Genomic DNA, 19,224 nt, shown 5'->3' with positions numbered 1-19,224 from the left:
TTGTGCTATATACTGTACATGTAGTTACTGTAACACCGGGTGTTGTACTATATACTGTACATTTGTATACAAATAGAAACACACAATGGGCTTAATTCATAAAAAATGTAAAGAATTTTTATTGTATATAATGTACCAATACACAGACAGTTTTTACCAATATAAAATGAAGTATTAAAAATATTACCCCAGTAAAAACACATATAAAATGGGTGTCAGCAATGCGGGATTATACCCACAACAAATTTCTAATGTGGGAGTATAACTATAAGGTGCATTAAGTCATGTACTATTCTAGTATCGCCTCAGTATCATTACGTATGTAAACAAAGAAAAACCAAGTGGCCACTATAGCATTCAAAACATATTGCACATACCCATGTTTGTCTGACACCGCACCGACCGTTCCTACGTACGTTTCGCTATTGCACGCTTCCTCGGGGAACTACCTACTTCTGATCTTACCCCCCTTAAATATGCTTCACTACTAATTGATAGCACTACTCCTTCCGGGACTCCGGCGCGCCAGACCGGAAGCGGAGGCCGCGTCACATCCGGTCCGGCAGCTCACCCCGAGTGCGCATGTCCGCAACGATAAACGTCACGGACATGCGCACACTAGGTACTGAGGCCAACAGGATGCGACAACGGCGTCAGCAACCGCTCCGGAGCGCACGCCCGGAGATGTAAGATCACATGACTCGATTTAACCAATCATGGATTCGCTTTTCCATCATACTATGGAGCAAAGGACACTTTCTACATAGCAAGCCCATCTCCTTGTTTTTACAATGAATACATAATTATAGCAATTCCTAAGAAAATCATTACCTTTAAAAAGAAAAAATAATAAAAAGAATAAATTATATGTATATATATAATATATGTACATGGGTGTAAAAAATGTGAAAATCGTGAAACATAATTATGTATGCATATAATAACGAATATATAGAATAATATATAAATGAATATAGATTATATATAGTGATGTAATAAGTAATAGTGAAAACATGATAATATCAAAGAATCATAGTAAAAAGTGCTCAATTTCATAGTGCAACACAAAAAAGACTAAATGTGAATAGTGCTAGGGAATTATATCCCAAGGGTTGTAAAAAAGACGTAAATTGTGTGACAAATATGTTATAAACATATAAATATATAAAGTAAAATACATATATATATATACACCCATAAACTAAAAAAATATATATATAAAAGGCAATAAATCATTCATTATGTACAGAAAGTAACATTTCCCATGTAGAAAGGTATCCTACAGAATATCATGAGTCCCATTCCCATCAACACAGTAGAAGCTCCAAAGATGTCCATCAGACGGAATTTTCTCCAGAATCTCAATAATGTACAAAAAATAAAAAAACCTAAAATAGTAAGAAAAATCTGCAGAAATGTAATCCCGCAGATAAAGAAGCACAGAAAGAGAAAAGAAGACAGAAGAAAGAATAAAGGAATAAAAACAAGATATTAATACATGGATTTACAAAAATGAAACAAAACTACAATTCTCATTCATGCCCATAGGGGCCAGGGTACCTAAAATAGTGATCCAACGACATTCCTTTTGAGCTAAAATCTTCCGCACATTGCCCCCTCTGATTCCAACCTTGACTTTCTCGATCCCTCTCACCAGAAAACTTTTTGGATCGCTGTCATGATAAAGTTTAAAATGTTTAGGTATTGTTTTTAAGGTTTCTATTTCATCAATATTTTTTGCCGCCACAATTCCCCTTACATGCTCCCTCACTCTGATCTTCAATTCTCGAGAGGTGAGTCCCACATATATCTTGCCGCACCCACACGTGGCATAATATACCACGTGTGTACTGCTGCAAGACACATAGTCCCTAATTTTAAATTCCCGTTCTCCATCAGCCGAGGAGAAGGAGTTTGTTCTCAATATATTGGGGCAGGCTACGCAGTTACCACAAGGGTAACATCCAGTTCTCACATGTGTCCGTCCAAACGGGTTATCTGGTTTTGCCACATAATGGCTTTTTACGAGAATGTCTTTTAGGTTCTTACCCCTTCTCGCTGTCATGGCTGGAACCTTTGGCAACTTTGCTGCTAGCACTGGGTCTGTACATAAGACCGGCCAGTGCTTTTTAAAAATTCCCCTCATTGTTTCCCATTTGCAATTAAATGTAGAGACAAACCTAATCATACCATCATTTTTATTTTTTATCTTTCTTCCCGTCTGTAGTATGTCCTCACGTTTAGTGTTTTTAGCTCGTCTAAAACCCCTCTCTATCATTCGGTTACTGTAGCCCCTTTCTCTAAACCGATCCTTTAGATCCTCTGCCTGGGCCTCAAACTTGTTTTCAGAGGAACATATCCGTCTCATACGTAGAAACTGACCGGTAGGTACAGCTCTGATGGTGGCTGGAGTGTGTGCAGATGTAGCATGCAGCAGAGAATTAGTCGCCGTAGATTTACGGAAGACATCAGTCTGCAGCATGCCATCCTCACCACACTCAATTTGGATGTCCAAAAATTCTATTTTTTTCCGATCACTCTTGTATGTAAGTTTTATGTTGACATCATTTGTATTTAATTCTTCCATAAAGCCCTTTAACTCGGACTCCGACCCCTGCCAAACAAAAAGAACATCATCTATATAACGTAACCAGCACTGGACATGGGGTGCAGCCTGGGCGCCCCCACACTGAAAAACCCCCCTCTCCCAGAATCCCAGGAAGAGGTTGGCGTATGAAGGCGCACAGGCCGCCCCCATGGCCGTGCCGCGCATTTGTAAATAAAAATTATCTTTAAACACAAAAAAATTGTGTGTTAACACAAACCGTAATAATTCCAAAATTAAATGGCAGGTGTCGGAGTCCCAGTGGCTCATATCCAGGAAGAATTTCACAGCCCGTAAACCATCATCATGCCGGATACACGTATATAGAGACTCAACATCTGCAGCAACTAAAAGCATGTCGGGATCCACAAAGATCCCGTCAATCCTCGCCAGGGCGTCCGAGGTGTCCTTGGTATAGGAAGGTAAAGTACTTACTAATGGTTTGAGATAGAAGTCTATAAATCTACAAACTGGATCACATAATCCATCTATACCGGACACTATCGGACGACCCGGCGGGTTAACGGGATCCTTGTGGACCTTTGGAAGAAGATAAAACGTCGGTATCTGTGGGTGTACTTGCATTAATCCATCATAGATCTTTTTAGGGATGATCCCTTCTTCTACTGCACGATCTAATATTTTTTGTAATTCTGTAACTGTACATGTAGTTGTTACTGTAACACCGGGTGTTGTACTATATACTGTACGTGTAGCTGTTACTGTGACACCAGGTGGTGTACTATATACTGTACATGTAGTTACTGTAACACTCAATGTTGTACTATATAATGTACATTTATTTGTTATTGTAACACTCAGTGTCGTATTATATACTGTACGTGTAGTTGTTACTGTAACACTGGGTGGTGTATTATATACTGTACGTGTAGTTGTTACTGTAACACTGGGTGGTGTACTATATACTGTACATGTAGTTACTGTAACACTGGGTGGTGTACTATATACTGTACATGTTGTTGTTACTGTAACACCGGGTGTTGTGCTATATACTGTACATGTAGTTACTGTAACACCGGGTGTTGTACTATATACTGTACATGTAGTTGTTACTGTAACACCGGGTGTCGTACTATATACTGTACATGTAGTTGTTACTGTAACACTCAATGTTTTACTATATACTGTACATGTTGTTCGGTCACATCCCATTCTAGAATGTAAATACACTAGTAACATAGCAGGTATTAGCGGGCACGGTCCGATCGACAATGGGTGTTGTACTATATATTATATACGTCCACTCACCTCCCCGGTTCCAGCGGCAGGTCCCGCATTGCGGCGCTCCGGTGCCCGATTCCCGGCCGCTTCCTGGTGTCTGATGCGGGCACGAGACGTCACGTCTCAGGTCCGCTCAGCCAGTCAGTGAGGCGGGATCTGAGCGGAATTGAAACGGATCCCGCCTCCTTCACTGACTGGCAGAGCGGACCTGAGACATCACGTTTCGGGCCCGCGTCAGAAACCAGGAAGCGGCCAGGAACTGGGCACCGGAGCGCCGCAATGCGGGACCTGCCACTGGTCCCAGCGGAAAAGTGCCCCCCCCCCCGCGCTGGAGTACCCCTTTAAATAATATAGAAAATAAAAAAAAATAGAATATATTGCAAAACTGCCCCGATTAATTCCCAGATTAATTCTTAAAAAAATTGTTTGGCAACATGTGCGTCTTTAAGTCATGAATAGGGTTTATTAAGGCATACGTCTAGGGGGTTGGATGGGCGATACAACCCATATATAGTACTTGCAGTCTGATAGTCTTTATCCTATGGTCCAGATGGCTTCAGACTTTCAACCTAATTTTCTAGGACAGGAAGTAGCTGGCTACCGATAACATCCCTGCTAGCGAAAAGTAAAAATCCCAATTTTCCACTCCAAGTTGAAATTTCGGATATGGGGCAATGTTCCACACTTGGACGATGTTGCATAGTGTATTCTATATGGTCAAGATCCCGCACCCCCCTTTAAAAGGTTAACAGCCTGTGTACACCCTGTATCGTCCACCATGAATATTAGAGTGCCCTCCGTTGCTCCTGTTGATGCTGTACACATGGATTGTTTCATGTAAACACACTAATAAAGTACAGCTTAAATAAGTTCAATTTAGTTGATCATAATAAATGGTACTTGTCATTTAAAGTGATAGAAACATGCAAAGGTCACATGTATAGCCAAGAGTAACAACGGGGGCCAAATATATTTCCTTCTTGCTTTCTTCTTTGGTTTAGTTATTCTTATATTGTGTGATTGTATCTGTTTCCTGTTGGAGTTTTGGCTTCTACTGCCCCGCCCCACCCCACAGGTTAGGCCCACCACTGTACCAGTGCATCCTCCTGCTGGCCCTAAAGACGCAGTACAAGACAACTCCATATGCATACAAGAGCTTGTCACTAGGATCTAAGTTTTATGGGATTTGCTTTTCCTTTGGAATCCTGGTTTTCTTTAAGTAATAAAATAAAATAAATAAAAAGTGACAAGCTCTATGGAAATTGTGCAAAGCACAGGAACTCCTCAACTAGGAGGAAAAACCCACTGTGGAGGAAACCACTAGGAAACCTTGGCTACAGAATAGCCTTTTTCTTGGGCTTAGAGGGTTATTATCAACCAGTGACTCATCAAATTTAAAATAATATTGCCCACAGTATCTGCTATACACTGGCAATATCATAGAAATAAGAGATACGATAATACATCATTATACAGTTGTAGGATAAAGATAAAAAAACAGGTAAACTGGAAGAGGAATGTTTCCTTCAGCTTTTCTTGTGAAAGAGAGGAAGGAAGTTACATCTATTACTACATCCCATCTTTATACACAGTGTGGCATGGATGACCTATGAGGATGTGAAACGCGTCGGTGTTTGATGACCTTTTTAACGTAGAAGCAATAACGATCTGATCTTTCTTATACCTCTGGCCTGCGTTTTATCCGGAATCTTGTCCTATATTTTTAGCATCCTTCTCATATATCTTTCCCATCTATACGATTTCTGGTTGCTACCTGGAAACCACTGACAAGCTGCCATTGACTCATCCCTGATACTTGTTATGTGTATCTATTAAGCGCAGCGAGTGCACAATGGTGTCTAGTTATAAAACGTATTGTATTTTTGATTGGCAAATTACCACCTTGGGCTGCGTTCACACGTTCAGGTTTTAATTGTAATTATTGAATACAAAGCCAGGAATTGGTTTGAAGAGAAAAGAAGTCTCAGGGTGTGTTCACATGATCTTTTTTTTTTTTTTTTTTTTTTAAATTGCAATTGTTAAATATAAAGCCAGGAGCAGATTTAAAGGGAAACTCTGGCTGTTGTCAAAGAAAGTTATACAGATTTGTAAATTCTCCAATCTTCCAGTACTTATCAGCTGCTATATATCCTGCAGGAAGTGGTGTATTATCTCCAGGCTGACACAGTGCCCTCTGCTGCCACCTCTGTCCATGTCAGGAACTGTCCAGAGCAGGAGAGGTTTTCTATGGGGATTTGCTGCTGCTCTGGATAGTTCCTGACATGGACAGAGGTGGCAGCAGAGAGCACTGTGTCAGACTGGAGAGAATACACCACTTCCTGCAGGACATACAGCAGCTGATAAGTACCGGAAGACTGGAGATTTTTTAATAGAATTGACAAATCTATATAACTTTGTGAAACCAGGTGATTTAAAGGGGTTGTCCAGTGAAAATCTTTTTCTTTTAAATCAACTAGTGTCAGAAAGTTATATAGATTTGTTATTTACTTCTAATAAAAAAAATCTCAAGTCTTTCCATACTTATCAGCTGCTGTATGTGATGCAGGAAGTGTTTTATTTTCAGTCTGACACACTGCTCTCTGGTGACATCTCTGGCCGAGGCAGGAACTCTGTCCCGGTTTTCTATGAATCCCCATAGAAAAACTCTCCTGCTCTGGACAGTTCCTGTCTCGGCCAGAGATGTCAGCAGAGAGCAGTGTGTCAGGCTGAAAATAAAACACTTCCTGAAGGACATACAGCAGCTGATAAGTGTGGGAAGACTTGAGATTTTTTAACAGAAGTAAATTACAAATCTATATAACTTTCTGACACCAGTTGATTTGAAAGAAGTTTTTCACTGGACAACCCCTTTAAACACATTTTTCCGCCCTCTGGAGTTCCCCTTAAAAAGATTATAAATCTTAGTCTACAATGTGGGTACAGAAAATCATGTGTTATTGAGCCATGTATCCCCAGTACAGAAAACCACAGTGTCAGCTGTCAGGGCATGCTGGGAGTTGTAGTCCTTAGATCACACAGGTGTAAGCGGAGCTATAATAAAGTCTATCTGCAACTCTCCTGCTTGCTGATGGTTTCCATCTAGCATTATAAAAGACTTAAAAGCTATAACAAAGTAATGATGGAGTAATAGATTGTGGATGAGAGGTTGTCGGTGGCTCGGTGTCAGCTCCTCACAGAACTGAACAGACCGGTCTGTCCACACTGGCTTGTGCTGCTGTCATCTATTATTAAAGTAAACACATGTAGCAGCGGCTGTTTGCCGACAGTGACACAGTGACAGCCGCGCACAATGCTCTGCCTTCACCGGCGGGATGACTGCTGAGTGACAGCCACACAATGGCTACATACAGTTATGGATATGATCTAGTAATACGGCGACCAGATAGGCGGAATAATGGGGAAAGTGTGCGCCCACATATACCGCTGCTGGAAACCACGATAAGTGTCAGGAGGGTCTGCGTCAGCGACGCTTACATGTCATTGCTATAATAGAAATACACTCTCCATGCAGGGATGCAGTGTAAAGCATGGGGGACAGAAGGGAGAATTCATCACAATCTCTGTAGTTGTTCCTTAAAGGGGAACGCCAGCGAAAATCTTTTTCTTTCAGATGAACTGGTTTCAGAAAGTTATATAGGTTTTTATTTTACTTCTGTTTAAAAATCTCCAGTCTTCCAGTACTTAACAGCTGCTATATGTCCTGCAGGAAGTGGTGTATTCTCTGCAGTCTGACACAGTGCTCTCTGCTGCCACCTCTGTCCATGTCAGGAACTGTCCAGAGCAGGAGAGGTTTTCTATGGGGATTTGCTGCTGCTCTGGACAGTTCCTGACATGGACAGAGGTGGCAGCAGAGAGCACTGTGTCAGACTGGAGAGAATACACCACTTCCTGCAGGACATACAGCAGCTGAAAAGTACTGAAAGACTGGAGATTTTTTTTTTTTTTTAAACTGAGTTTATTGAAGGAGATACATAATACAGACAATGCACAGGTAAAATAACCTTTCCATACAGCAATACGTCTTATCTTTTGACATGGATGCCAGTCTAGCTTGAATCAAAAATGCACACAAAGCTGAGATGAGCCCACAAGGGCCTTGAGATTTAAACACACCTATTAGGGGGTAATTGGAAAAGGGGAGATTAGGTCCCAGAAACTGGGCTCTAAATTGTAGGTATCTGTATATAGAGCCTCTATATATCTATATACCTATATCACCTAGTGTACATATCCCATGCTGTATCCAGAAATGGGGTTCTAGTGATTCAGTAAAATGGGGTAGGTGGCGGTGATACCATAGTGGTGTCTCTAACATTACTTCATTATATTGAGTCAGTTTCAGAACCGCTGAGCAGACTTGATGAGCTAACTTGTGTAGGGGAAGGAGTTTAGATTTGGGAAGGAACCCTCCTTCAAGAAGAAGTGAGCTAGATGGTGTTCTCTGTTTGGGGGAACCCCTGCTTCCACCCATTTCGTTAGGTACCTTAATTGTCCCGCTAAGTAATATACATACATATCTGGTAGGGACATACCCCCACATGATTTGGGTCGTTGTAAAGTTTGCAAACTTAATTTGGATCGGGAGGAAGGGAAACGAGAATGCAACTTCTTAAAGAAACAGGTGGGAACTTTTGCTGAGGCGTGTTCTAACTCATTAATCATAGATATACAGTAGCTATTGGTAAGGTTTCCTTTGGGGGGGACATGAATAATATGGTATCGTCAGCGTATAATCCTACCCTGTCTTCCCTTATACCATTAACAATACCTTTATATAATGGGCTTGTCCTTAATCTAATGATGCTGTGTCCCTCGCTGTGCTTTACACTGCAGCTCTGCTTGTTCAGGTGAGCTGCTGTCTATGAGCAGAAGCCCACCACATGCCCTGACATTAACCACAGAGCTAGAAGGAGGGAGTGACCATAGGAAAATACTAAATGCGATAATGAGAGAAAGTCGGAGAATACAGAGAAATCTGGGGACCTATATCCGTGTACAAGGCAATCAATTATTATTATTATTATTATTATTTATTTATTTATTGTTACAGACCCAGAAAAACTTTCCCAGCTGACGAGCACCCTGTCCCCGCTGGCCGCCATAACCGGAGTCTCACTGTTTGTCATCGTATCCATCTGCTTTATATTCCTGTGGAAAAAATATCAACTTCACAGAGGTAAGCAGCAGTATATAGTATATACACTGCACATAACAATCACCAGACATAGCAGCAGTATATAGTATATACACTGCACATAACAATCACCAGACATAGCAGCAGTATATAGTATATACACTGCACATAACAATCACCAGACATAGCAGCAGTATATAGTATATATACCGTATATAACAATCACCAGACATAGCAGTAGTATATAGTATATACACTGCACATAACAATCACCAGACATAGCAGCAGTATATAGTATATACACTGCACATAACAATCACCAGACATAGCAGCAGTATATAGTATATACACTGCACATAACAATCACCATACATAGCAGCAGTATATAGTATATACACTGCACATAACAATCACCAGACATAGCAGCAGTATATAGTATATACACTGCACATAACAATCACCAGACATAGCAGCAGTATATAGTATATACACTGCACATAACAATCACCAGACATAGCAGCAGTATATAGTATATACACTGCACATAACAATCACCAGACATAGCAGCAGTATATAGTATATACACTGCACATAACAATCACCAGACATAGCAGCAGTATATAGTATATACACTGTACATAATCACCAGACATAGCTGCAGTATATAGTATATACACTGCACATAACAATCACCAGACATAGCAGCAGTATATAGTATATACACTGCACATAACAATCACCATACATAGCTGCAGTATATAGTATATACACTGCACATAGCAATCACCAGACATAGCAGCGCAGCAGTATATAGTATATACATTGCACATAACAATCACCAGACATAGCAGCAGTATATAGTATATACACTGCACATAACAATCACCAGACATAGCAGCAGTATATAGTATATACACTGCACATAACAATCACCAGACATAGCAGCAGTATATAGTATATATACCGTATATAACAATCACCAGACATAGCAGCAGTATATAGTATATATACCGTATATAACAATCACCAGACATAGCAGCAGTATATAGTATATACACTGCACATAACAATCACCAGACATAGCAGCAGTATATAGTATATACACTGCACATAACAATCACCAGACATAGCAGCAGTATATAGTATATACACTGCACATAACAATCACCAGACATAGCAGCAGTATATAGTATATATACCGTATATAACAATCACCAGACATAGCAGTAGTATATAGTATATACACTGCACATAACAATCACCATACATAGCTGCAGTATATAGTATATATACTGTACATAATCACTAAACATAGCAGCAGTATATAGTATACAAGTTGTGTAGTAGTATAAGGAGTGGGAGTAGTAGTAGCAATAGTGGTGGGAGTAGTAGTAGTGATAGCAGTATTGGCAGTAGTAGTATCAGGAGTGGGAGTAGTAGTAGTAATATTGGGAGTAGTAGTATTAGGAGTAGTAGCAATAGTAGTGGGAGTAGTAGTAGTTGTGGGAGAAAAGTATTAGTTACTAGGTAGGCATTGGTGAGGGAGGGGCAGGGCATGGTGCCGGTGATCTGTGCCCAGCAGGGGGCGCTGTGACCTGCAGGAGGAGAAGCTTGCAGCTTCGGGCATGGTCAGACTCCCTGTTTATGCTGCAGCCACTCCCCCTGCAGGTCAGAGCGCACATTTTTTGTACTTTTTTTTTTTTTTAAATCGAATTTACGGTTTTCAGTGACAATCAAATCAATTCTCAAATTCTGGGTGAATTAATTAAATTAATTGGAATAATCTCCCAGCCATAACCTGTCCTGTATCTGTACCTGTCATGACATATGGATGTGAATCCTAAAAAAAAAATTACTGCAGCCATAAAGTGAGACTGCTGTCCCATCATGTTTTGTAACGATTGCTAAGTGTCGGTCATTAGACACATATGTTCTATAGGGCACATGTATATAGATGTATACAGGGTATATGTATATATAGGGTACACATACATGTATACATGGTATATCTATATATAGGGTACACATACATGTTCTATAGGGCACATGTATATAGATGTATACAGGGTATATCTATATATAGGGTACACATACATGTTCTATGGGGCACATGTATATAGATGTATACAGGGTATATGTATATATAGGGTACACATACATGTTCTATATGGCACATGTACTGTATATAGATGTATAGGTATACATGTTCTGTGGAGGACCTTCTCAGCCTCTTCTTTCTATTGCAGCCATCCAGTGGAAACTCCAGCCCCGGAGGTAACACAAGTTTTTTTCTTTTTTATGTGACTTTTTTTCTTGTATTTTTAAATTTTTAAAGTTTATTGTAATGATTTTAGGCCTTCAACAGAATACAGAAGGACGCCGATCTATTCAGGTAAAGCCGTTTCCTCATTGGTACCTGCAGCAATGAAAAGACCTATTGTTACCCTGCAGATTAGTGTGTTATCTCGATGGATTAGTCTTTTTTATTTGTACCACTAGTATTTATTTTAATACATTTAAAGGGATATTCCACTCACTTTTGATATGTTGCTGCCCATGGTGAGACTAATAATTCCTTCCATACTTGTTACTATCTATTCAGTCTCCTTCCCCCAGTTCTCAGCTGCTGCTTTCTGCTGAAGACACAAAAATCTGTGTGTGAGCTTTTCTCTCTGTCTCCTTCTCCTCCTCCCCCCTCCCTTCAATGCTGTAATGCTGGGAAGATTAATCACAGTGAATTCATCAGCAACATGACCTCAGAATAACCCTCCCAGCATTACAAAGAAGCTACAATGTTGCAGACACAGCCTGCCAGGGACTTGTTTACATCAGCCGTCTTAGAAGGAAGGGGGAGGAGGGGGAGACAGAAAGAAAAGCTCACACACAGATTTTTGTGTCTTCAGCAGAAAGCAGCAGCTGAGAACTGGGGGAAGGAGATTGAATAGATAATAACAAATATGGAAGGAATTGTTCGTATCACCATGGGCAGCAACATATTAAAAGTACTTTGAGCGGAATACCCCTTTAAATGAGCTGTCAGTTCTATATGATACTCAGAGGTGCAGACATGGGCAGATAGATGATAGGGGAATACATTAAATAATAATACATCAAATAAAGGTGTGTACAAAATTATAAAATTATGTTTTCCTTCCAAGCTCAAGAGTCAGTGTGCTGAGCACACTGAGATTCTGTGCTGAGCAGCAGCATTCATGCCTGTTCCCTCCCCCACCCCTCCATGTCCTGTATGATTAATGTACAGGGTTCTGTGCTAGAAGCCAAACATGGAGGGTGGGGGAGGAGTCAGGTATGCATGCTGCTGCTCAGCACAGAATCTATGACTCTTGAGCTTGGAAGGAAAATATGATTTTATAACTTTTATCATATAATTTCTTGTAAATATAACTATAATTTTTTATCAGGATCTGCCCAGGTCTAGGTTTAAAGAAACTAATATCAGAAAAGAAAAAAACTGAAAAAATTATTTAGAAGTATAACAAAGTCCTTTATTTACATGTACAAAAAATTGATAAAAACTAGGGAATTTCATGGGAAGAGACACAGATAACACGAGGCCAGAGGGGGAGAAAGATCTCAGTGTGGTAAATCAATGTAGAATTAGAAATTATAAGTGCTGCAATATTATGTGTACCAATTGCAACACTACCATCTAGTGGTCACTGAAATTATAGCAATGACAAGTGTTTAACCTGCAATGCAGTGACAGCATAGATATAGTATAATATGAAATAGTATATTGGCCCTACAGATTCCAATTCCTATACGACCACACAAGTAAAACAAACTAACACTGAGATCTTACCCCCGTCCAGCCCACCAGCCTGGCTTAGTGTAGTCCTAGAGCAGGCAGTCCGGTGGGTTGCTGTATGGTCGCGCTCCAGTCAGTGCTGGTAATATGACGCTATCTCTTGCAGGACATGAAGATGCCATAAACGATTTTGGGATTTACGAGTTTGTGTCTTTACCGGATTCTTCGGCTCCGCACAGGGTAGGTACATACAAGATCTCCACATTTCTATCCAGATCCTTGGACGCTGTTGATCTCGGAGCTGGAGATACCCGACCTATGTGATGCCGGGTGGGGGCTCATATAGTCTGTACATTATCATTGGATTTCTCCGAAAATGGTAGGACGCACTAATGATATGCTTATGGATATCACGCAGGCATGGGGCTCCATCTTTAGCTTTGGCCATCTGGCATGATTGGAATTGTAGTTTTGCTGGAGGGCCGAAGCTTCCCCATCCCTGCCATAGAGACACTGGCTATCAACATTGGTGGTGTGGACCACGTCTGTCCCCTTCATTGTCTATTGGACCTCTGAATTTTTTGCCATGGGGCCCCATGACTCCTAGTTATGCCCCTCCTGCCCACAATTATGTCCCCATTCTCAGAACTGGCAGGGGGTCCCAGCAGTCAGACCTTTATTGATCTGCTAGCGACCACTGTGTACTTAGAAGGGAATGAAGAACTGACAAACTCTTAAAGGGTTTATTCGCCACAAAAACATGGCCACTTTTCCCCCTACTGTTGTCTCCAGGTGCAGTTTGCAATTAAGCTCCATTTACTTCAATGGAACTGAGTTTCAAAACCCCACCCAATCTGGAGACAACAGTAGGGGGAAAGTGGCCATGTTTTCGTAGCGCTGGATAATCCCTTTAAACTCTGTGACTCCGTTTGCCGGGTCCCTGGTGCGGCCCACCTGGTGACATAGCTGGCATATTGCTGAATGGTGATATATCACAGGATGAGATATTTATATACTGGAGATGAGGGGGCTGCCGCTGACGGAGATTCATGTTACATTCTCAACAAATATTTTTATGATATTTTTTATAAACTAGAAGAAAGTTCTTCTTGTCTTATCTGATAAATGAGGACTTCTGGAATAAGTTGTCTGCACCCCCCCCCCCCCCCCAGTGCGTCCCCAGTCCCTAATACTCATGGGGGGTGATGAGCTAACTTACTAAACACCATAGGCTGTATCCAGGCAGAGGACCATCAGCCTCTGAGCGTCTCTCCAGAGAAGTATATTGACAGGGCGGCATTGGCTCATAAAATATAAGCAGTATCCTCCTCCATCAAGGAAGTGTTGACCTTTCCCAGGTTACTTACCGATTACTTGGGACAAAGTCAGGAAATACCTTGTTAATCTGAAAGTGAGAGTTTGGCCCCTGGGGGCCAGACTATGTTCTATTGCAGGGGAGGGGAGCAGGGAAATTATACTCACCACTCTGGTCTTCCATCTGGCTTCACTATTGCTGCTCAGCCAATCAGCCGCTTAGGCGGGACATGGCAGCAACCACTGATTGGCTGAGCTATGATAGTGAAGAGACATAGAAGACCAGAGTGGTAAGTATAATCTCCCCCCATGTGGTTTAAAGTGTACCTGTCATGATCCGGATTAGCGGCAAGATCCTCTGCTAATCCAGAAGGTCGGGTCTCCATTGATACAGAGACTCAGTCAGAAATAATACATTATAGTGTATTGAGTACTTTCAAGTAGCCGGAAACTCGAGCAAATACTTCACTTGTGCTCCCTCATCTCCACCAAGCACTTATACATCCAACACCTACCTCTCCTGATCTTCATATACTCACAAGATCACTTTGGGGCGGCTTATCTGTTGAAGAACAAAAAAACTGTCCAACATCCATCACTGGCCACACGTCTACTCTCGGGAGGGACAATACACATTATATAGTCAGCCTCTCCTGCTGAAATCAGCAACTTTGTCCGGCACATATCTGTCGCGTATTCCAAGCTTTACAGCCAGAGGGCTAGCAACCTGCAGAATTATGAATGCAGCTCTGGACGTGACTCTAATATGGAAGACATGCTCATCTATCACTCTGTACCGTACTATCATTTGCTTATGTATGCAGTATGGCACCATCTCTCTATACTAACTCACTGTATCCCCCCTGCACAGGTAATATCACCCGGCTCGAACTCCCTGCAGGTCCAGGACATCAATGGCACCGTCTATGAAGTTATACAGTTTGTCCCGGAGCAAATACAGAATAATCCACAGCCGTAAGTGTCTCCTGCTCCGTAGGACCAAGCCATTGGGTAACCGGAAACAAACTCTTTAACAGGTCCCCAACTATCATGCATTGTCTATAGTTCTAGTCTTAGGCACCTTAAAGGGGTTATCCAGCGCTACGAAAACATGGCCACTTTCCCCCTTCTGTTGTCTCCAGTTTGGGCGGGGTTTTGAAACTCAGTTGCATTGAAGTAAATGGAGCTTAATTGCAAACCGCACCTCAACTGGAGACAACAGTAGGGGGGAAAGTGGCCATGTTTTTGTAGCGCTGGATAACCCCTTTAAAGTGTCACTGTCTTTTAATTTTTTTATTTTTTTTTTGCAGAAATCGATAGTCCAGGCGATTTTAAGAAACTTTGTAATTGGGTTTATTAGCCGAAAAATTCATTTTTATCATGAAAAAGTAGTTTGAAGCTCTCCCCTCTGTCTTCATTGTTCTCTATGGGGAGGGAAGGGGTGGAGGGTGATGAGGCACCAAAACAGGACAACAAAGAGTTAATTTACAGCTACATCACCGGGCTATCTCCTCTGAAGTCAGCACTGACTTCGCTGACCTCTGAATACCGCCTTTCACACAGGTCCCGCTGTGTAATCCTTTGTTCTCTTCTCTCTGCTGCCGACTAATCTCTGGCCCCCCCCTCCCCTCTCCATAGGTTACACAGGGCCCGACTGATGTAACAAGACGAGATTTCCTGATAATGAGAAGTGAATGAGAGAGAGGAGGGAGGGGGGGGGGGACCAGGGGAAAGTCTTTTTGAATGCAGATAATGGCAGATTTGCCTAATAAACCCAATTACAAAGTTTCTTACAATGGCCTGAACTATTGATTTCTGCAGAAAAATGAAACGACAGTGACTCTTTAAGGTTTGGGGGACCGTGTACAACTGCATCCTTTGTGGCCCGAAAGTTAAAGGGGTACTTGAAAGCGTAACTGACATTTTTTTTTTTGCAGAAATGAGTAGTATAAGTTATTTTAAGAAACTCTATAATAGGTTTTATTTGGCAATAAAGCCTCCTTCTGTACTCTAAAAGCAATCTCCCAGCCTCCCCCCCCCCCACCCACTTCTTATCTGTTCATTATCAGGCAAAGCCGTCTTCATTACAGAGAAGCCAGTGAAGACGGGTTCTGCTTTGTCCATTATATCCTATGGAGGGGGGAGGGGCCGAGGGAGATGAGGGAGCAGGAAGAGGAGACATGAAGGTCAGCTGTAGATTGTCTGGGCACCTTAAACACTGGATTCATGAGTCAGAAAGGTCAGTGCTTATCTAGGAACTTGCTAAGAGAAGATTGCAGGGTGTTGTGCTGTGCAGGACTGCTCCGTGCTCACTCACTCCTCTCAGCCCCTCTCCATAGACACATAATGGACACAGAAATCCTGCTTCTTCTGAAGTCAGGGGGGAGATAGGAAAACAACTTTTTCAGTACAGAAGGAAACTCTTTTGGTAAATAAAACCTATTACAGAGTTTCTTAAAATCGCTTGTACTATAGATATTTATTGTTTTCAGAAAAATGACCCTGAAATGACAGGTACGCTTTAAATCTTTTTCTTTCAAAACCACTGGTGTCAGGAAGTTCTACAGATTTGTAATTTACTTCTATTTAAACATCCCCAGTCTTTTCTCCCTGTCTCCTCCTCCTCCCCCTCCCTTCTGAGACGGCTCATGTAAACAAGTCCCTGGCAGGCTTTATCTGCAACATTTTAGCTTCTTTGTAATGCTGGGAGGGTAATTCTTAGGTCAGCATTACAAAGAAGCTACAATGTTGCAGATACAGCCTGCCAGGGACTTGTTTACATCAGCTGTCTCAGAAGGGAGGGGGAGGAAGGGGAGACAGAGAGAAAAGCTCACACACAGATTTTGTGTCTTTAGCAGAAAGCAGCAGCTGAGAACTGAGGGAAGGAGACAGAATAGATAATAACTAGTAAGGAAGGAATTGTTAGTCTCAGCATGGGCAGCAACATATCAGAAGGTATGTTTGAGCGGAATACCCCTTTTAATACATCACATAAAACAACTTCTCCAAGGTTCATGATGGGTAACCCTCCGCTCCGATAAACACTGTTACAAACGTCCCGGATTATTTGCAGCCACTGAGTAAATATTGTACAGCTTAGCCGGGCAAATAAATAACGTCAGATAATAACCAGTCTCTTTGTTATTAGCGACAAAAGAAAGTCTCGTATATCGTGTCCATGTAGTCAGAGCGGAGCTGGATTACCCCATCCGTCCTAGAATTTCCTTCCCCTAAACCTGGAAACCTTATGAGATGCCTGAAAGGTGATCCGTCCGGTGCCATGTGACGGCCAAAAATCCCCAGCCATAAGAGAAATTGGAGCGTTACCGTCCTTACAGTAACTTATTGGCGTGTCGCACGGGCGTGTCAAAAGTCAACACAGGTCGGCGCCTCAGTGCTGGGACCCCCGCAGGTTGTTAGCTATAGCCGGGTGATCACTCCCCAGACTGCTGCCTGGTCCAATTCATTGGGCGAGACGGGCTCCATAGATTTACAATGTTGAGCTGTATCAGGCAGGCAAAGTTAAAGAGGAACTCCGGTGAAAAATGTTGTTTTTAAATCAGCCGGTGTCAGAAAGTTATATAGATTTGTCATTTACTACTTTTTAAAAATTTCCAGTCTTACAGTACTTATCAGCTACTGTATGTCCTGCAGGAAGTGGTGTATTCTCCCCAGTCTGACACAGTGCTCTCTTCTGCCACCTCTGTCCATGTCAGGAACTGTCCAGAGCAGCAGCAAATCTCCATAGACAACTTCTCCTGCTCTGGCACAGGTGTGAACAACTCTGATGAAAACGTTTGACTTGACGTCTGTATGATGAAGTTTTCCCAAACCAGTGACACTTTAAAAACAATAGAGTACCCCTTTAATAAGCCTTATGAAAATCCCAAGCATGTTCTAAGGCTTCTTAAAAGACTTACTTTAAGGGAAAAGCTACCTCCAAAAGGTGGTGTCAGAGAGCTGCCTGCCATATACTTCTTCTCACAATGTCTGGTATCAGAGGAATAATGACTATATATATATATATATATATATATATATATATATATATATATATTAGATCGATTCCGCACAGTCTATAACTAGCGGTATCACTCGGTTATAACAATAGTTTTATGCCTGACGCCCACAGCTGTCTTATAGATTTGTGTTGATTGGATTTGTTATATAGAAATCTATCCTGTACCCTTCATACATTATCCATGCACAACATATCCATCACCTGTCATATGACGGAGGTATCCCTAATGGTGCACCATATGGCGACGCAGGTCCATAATATGTAACCACAGGAACCCACCCACAGACTGACTCTTTCCTCTGTGTAATGATTACAATAGAGAAACGATTCCTCCCACTACAGTACATACTTTACATACAGAGCGTTTGGGAATAATTGTGATTTTCATAGTTTAAGCCCAAGACTTTTCTACGTAGCAGCTTTAGACTCGCTGTGAATAGACCTCAGGGTAAACTTACACAACATACTGACTAAAAGATGCACAAAGCAAAAAAGTCCTGCAACAGCGGCGCCCCCCGGTGGTAGAAAACATCCTTATCTGTATAGAACTCACATGACTCATCAGGATATAATTTTATCTGGATTTCATCTTTTAAAGGAACCTGGCAGCAGCTCTTTCAAGGTAAAGATTTGCAATTTGCTTGTATTTAAAAATCTCCAGTCTTCCAGTACTTATCAGCTGCTGTATGTCCTACAGGAAGTGGTATAGTCTTCCCAATCTGACACAGTGCTCTCTGCTGCCACCTCTGTCCATGTCAGGAACTGTCCAGAGCAGGAGAGGTTTTCTATGGGGATTTGCTGCTGCTCTGGACAGTTCCTGACATGGACAGAGGTGGCAGCAGAGAGCACTGAGTCAGACTGGAGATAATACACCACTTCCTGCAGGATATACAGCAGCTGATAAGTACTGGATAAATGACAAATCTGTATAACTTTCTGACACCAGTTGATATGAAAGAAAATAATTTTCACCAGAGAAAATCTTTAATGTCTAATATATTCTTTTATTTAATATATTGTACATACGTGTGTTAGAGTTATGTTTTTATATGGTATATTTATGTGCTGCCTATGCTGTAGTGTATATAAATGAAATACCTGAAGTCATTGGGGGGCTA

The 19,224-nt window shown here is 41.6% G+C and overlaps 1 protein-coding gene across 2 annotated transcripts in view; it reads left to right on the top strand.

The window, feature by feature from the left end:
- Positions 1-19,224, top strand: part of HEPACAM2 (HEPACAM family member 2) — a 58,037-nt gene that overhangs the window by 36,476 nt on the left and 2,337 nt on the right. Inside the window, exons 5-9 of one of the 2 annotated variants that reach the window (XM_069959419.1) lie at positions 8,919-9,044; positions 11,249-11,276; positions 11,357-11,394; positions 12,938-13,011; positions 14,957-15,096. In XM_069959419.1, coding sequence (XP_069815520.1) covers positions 8,919-9,044; positions 11,249-11,276; positions 11,357-11,394; positions 12,938-13,011; positions 14,957-15,064 — 374 coding nt within the window. In that variant the 3' untranslated portion in view covers positions 15,065-15,096. The remainder of the gene's footprint in view (positions 1-8,918; positions 9,045-11,248; positions 11,277-11,356; positions 11,395-12,937; positions 13,012-14,956; positions 15,097-19,224) is intronic. The other variant, XM_069959418.1, reaches the window with a different exon arrangement.

The sequence above is a fragment of the Dendropsophus ebraccatus genome, chromosome 2 (assembly GCF_027789765.1).
Source record: "Dendropsophus ebraccatus isolate aDenEbr1 chromosome 2, aDenEbr1.pat, whole genome shotgun sequence".
Classification (NCBI taxonomy): Eukaryota; Metazoa; Chordata; class Amphibia; order Anura; family Hylidae; genus Dendropsophus; species Dendropsophus ebraccatus.
Note: the sequence above shows the minus strand (reverse complement) of the source record. Positions and strands in the feature narration are given on the sequence as shown.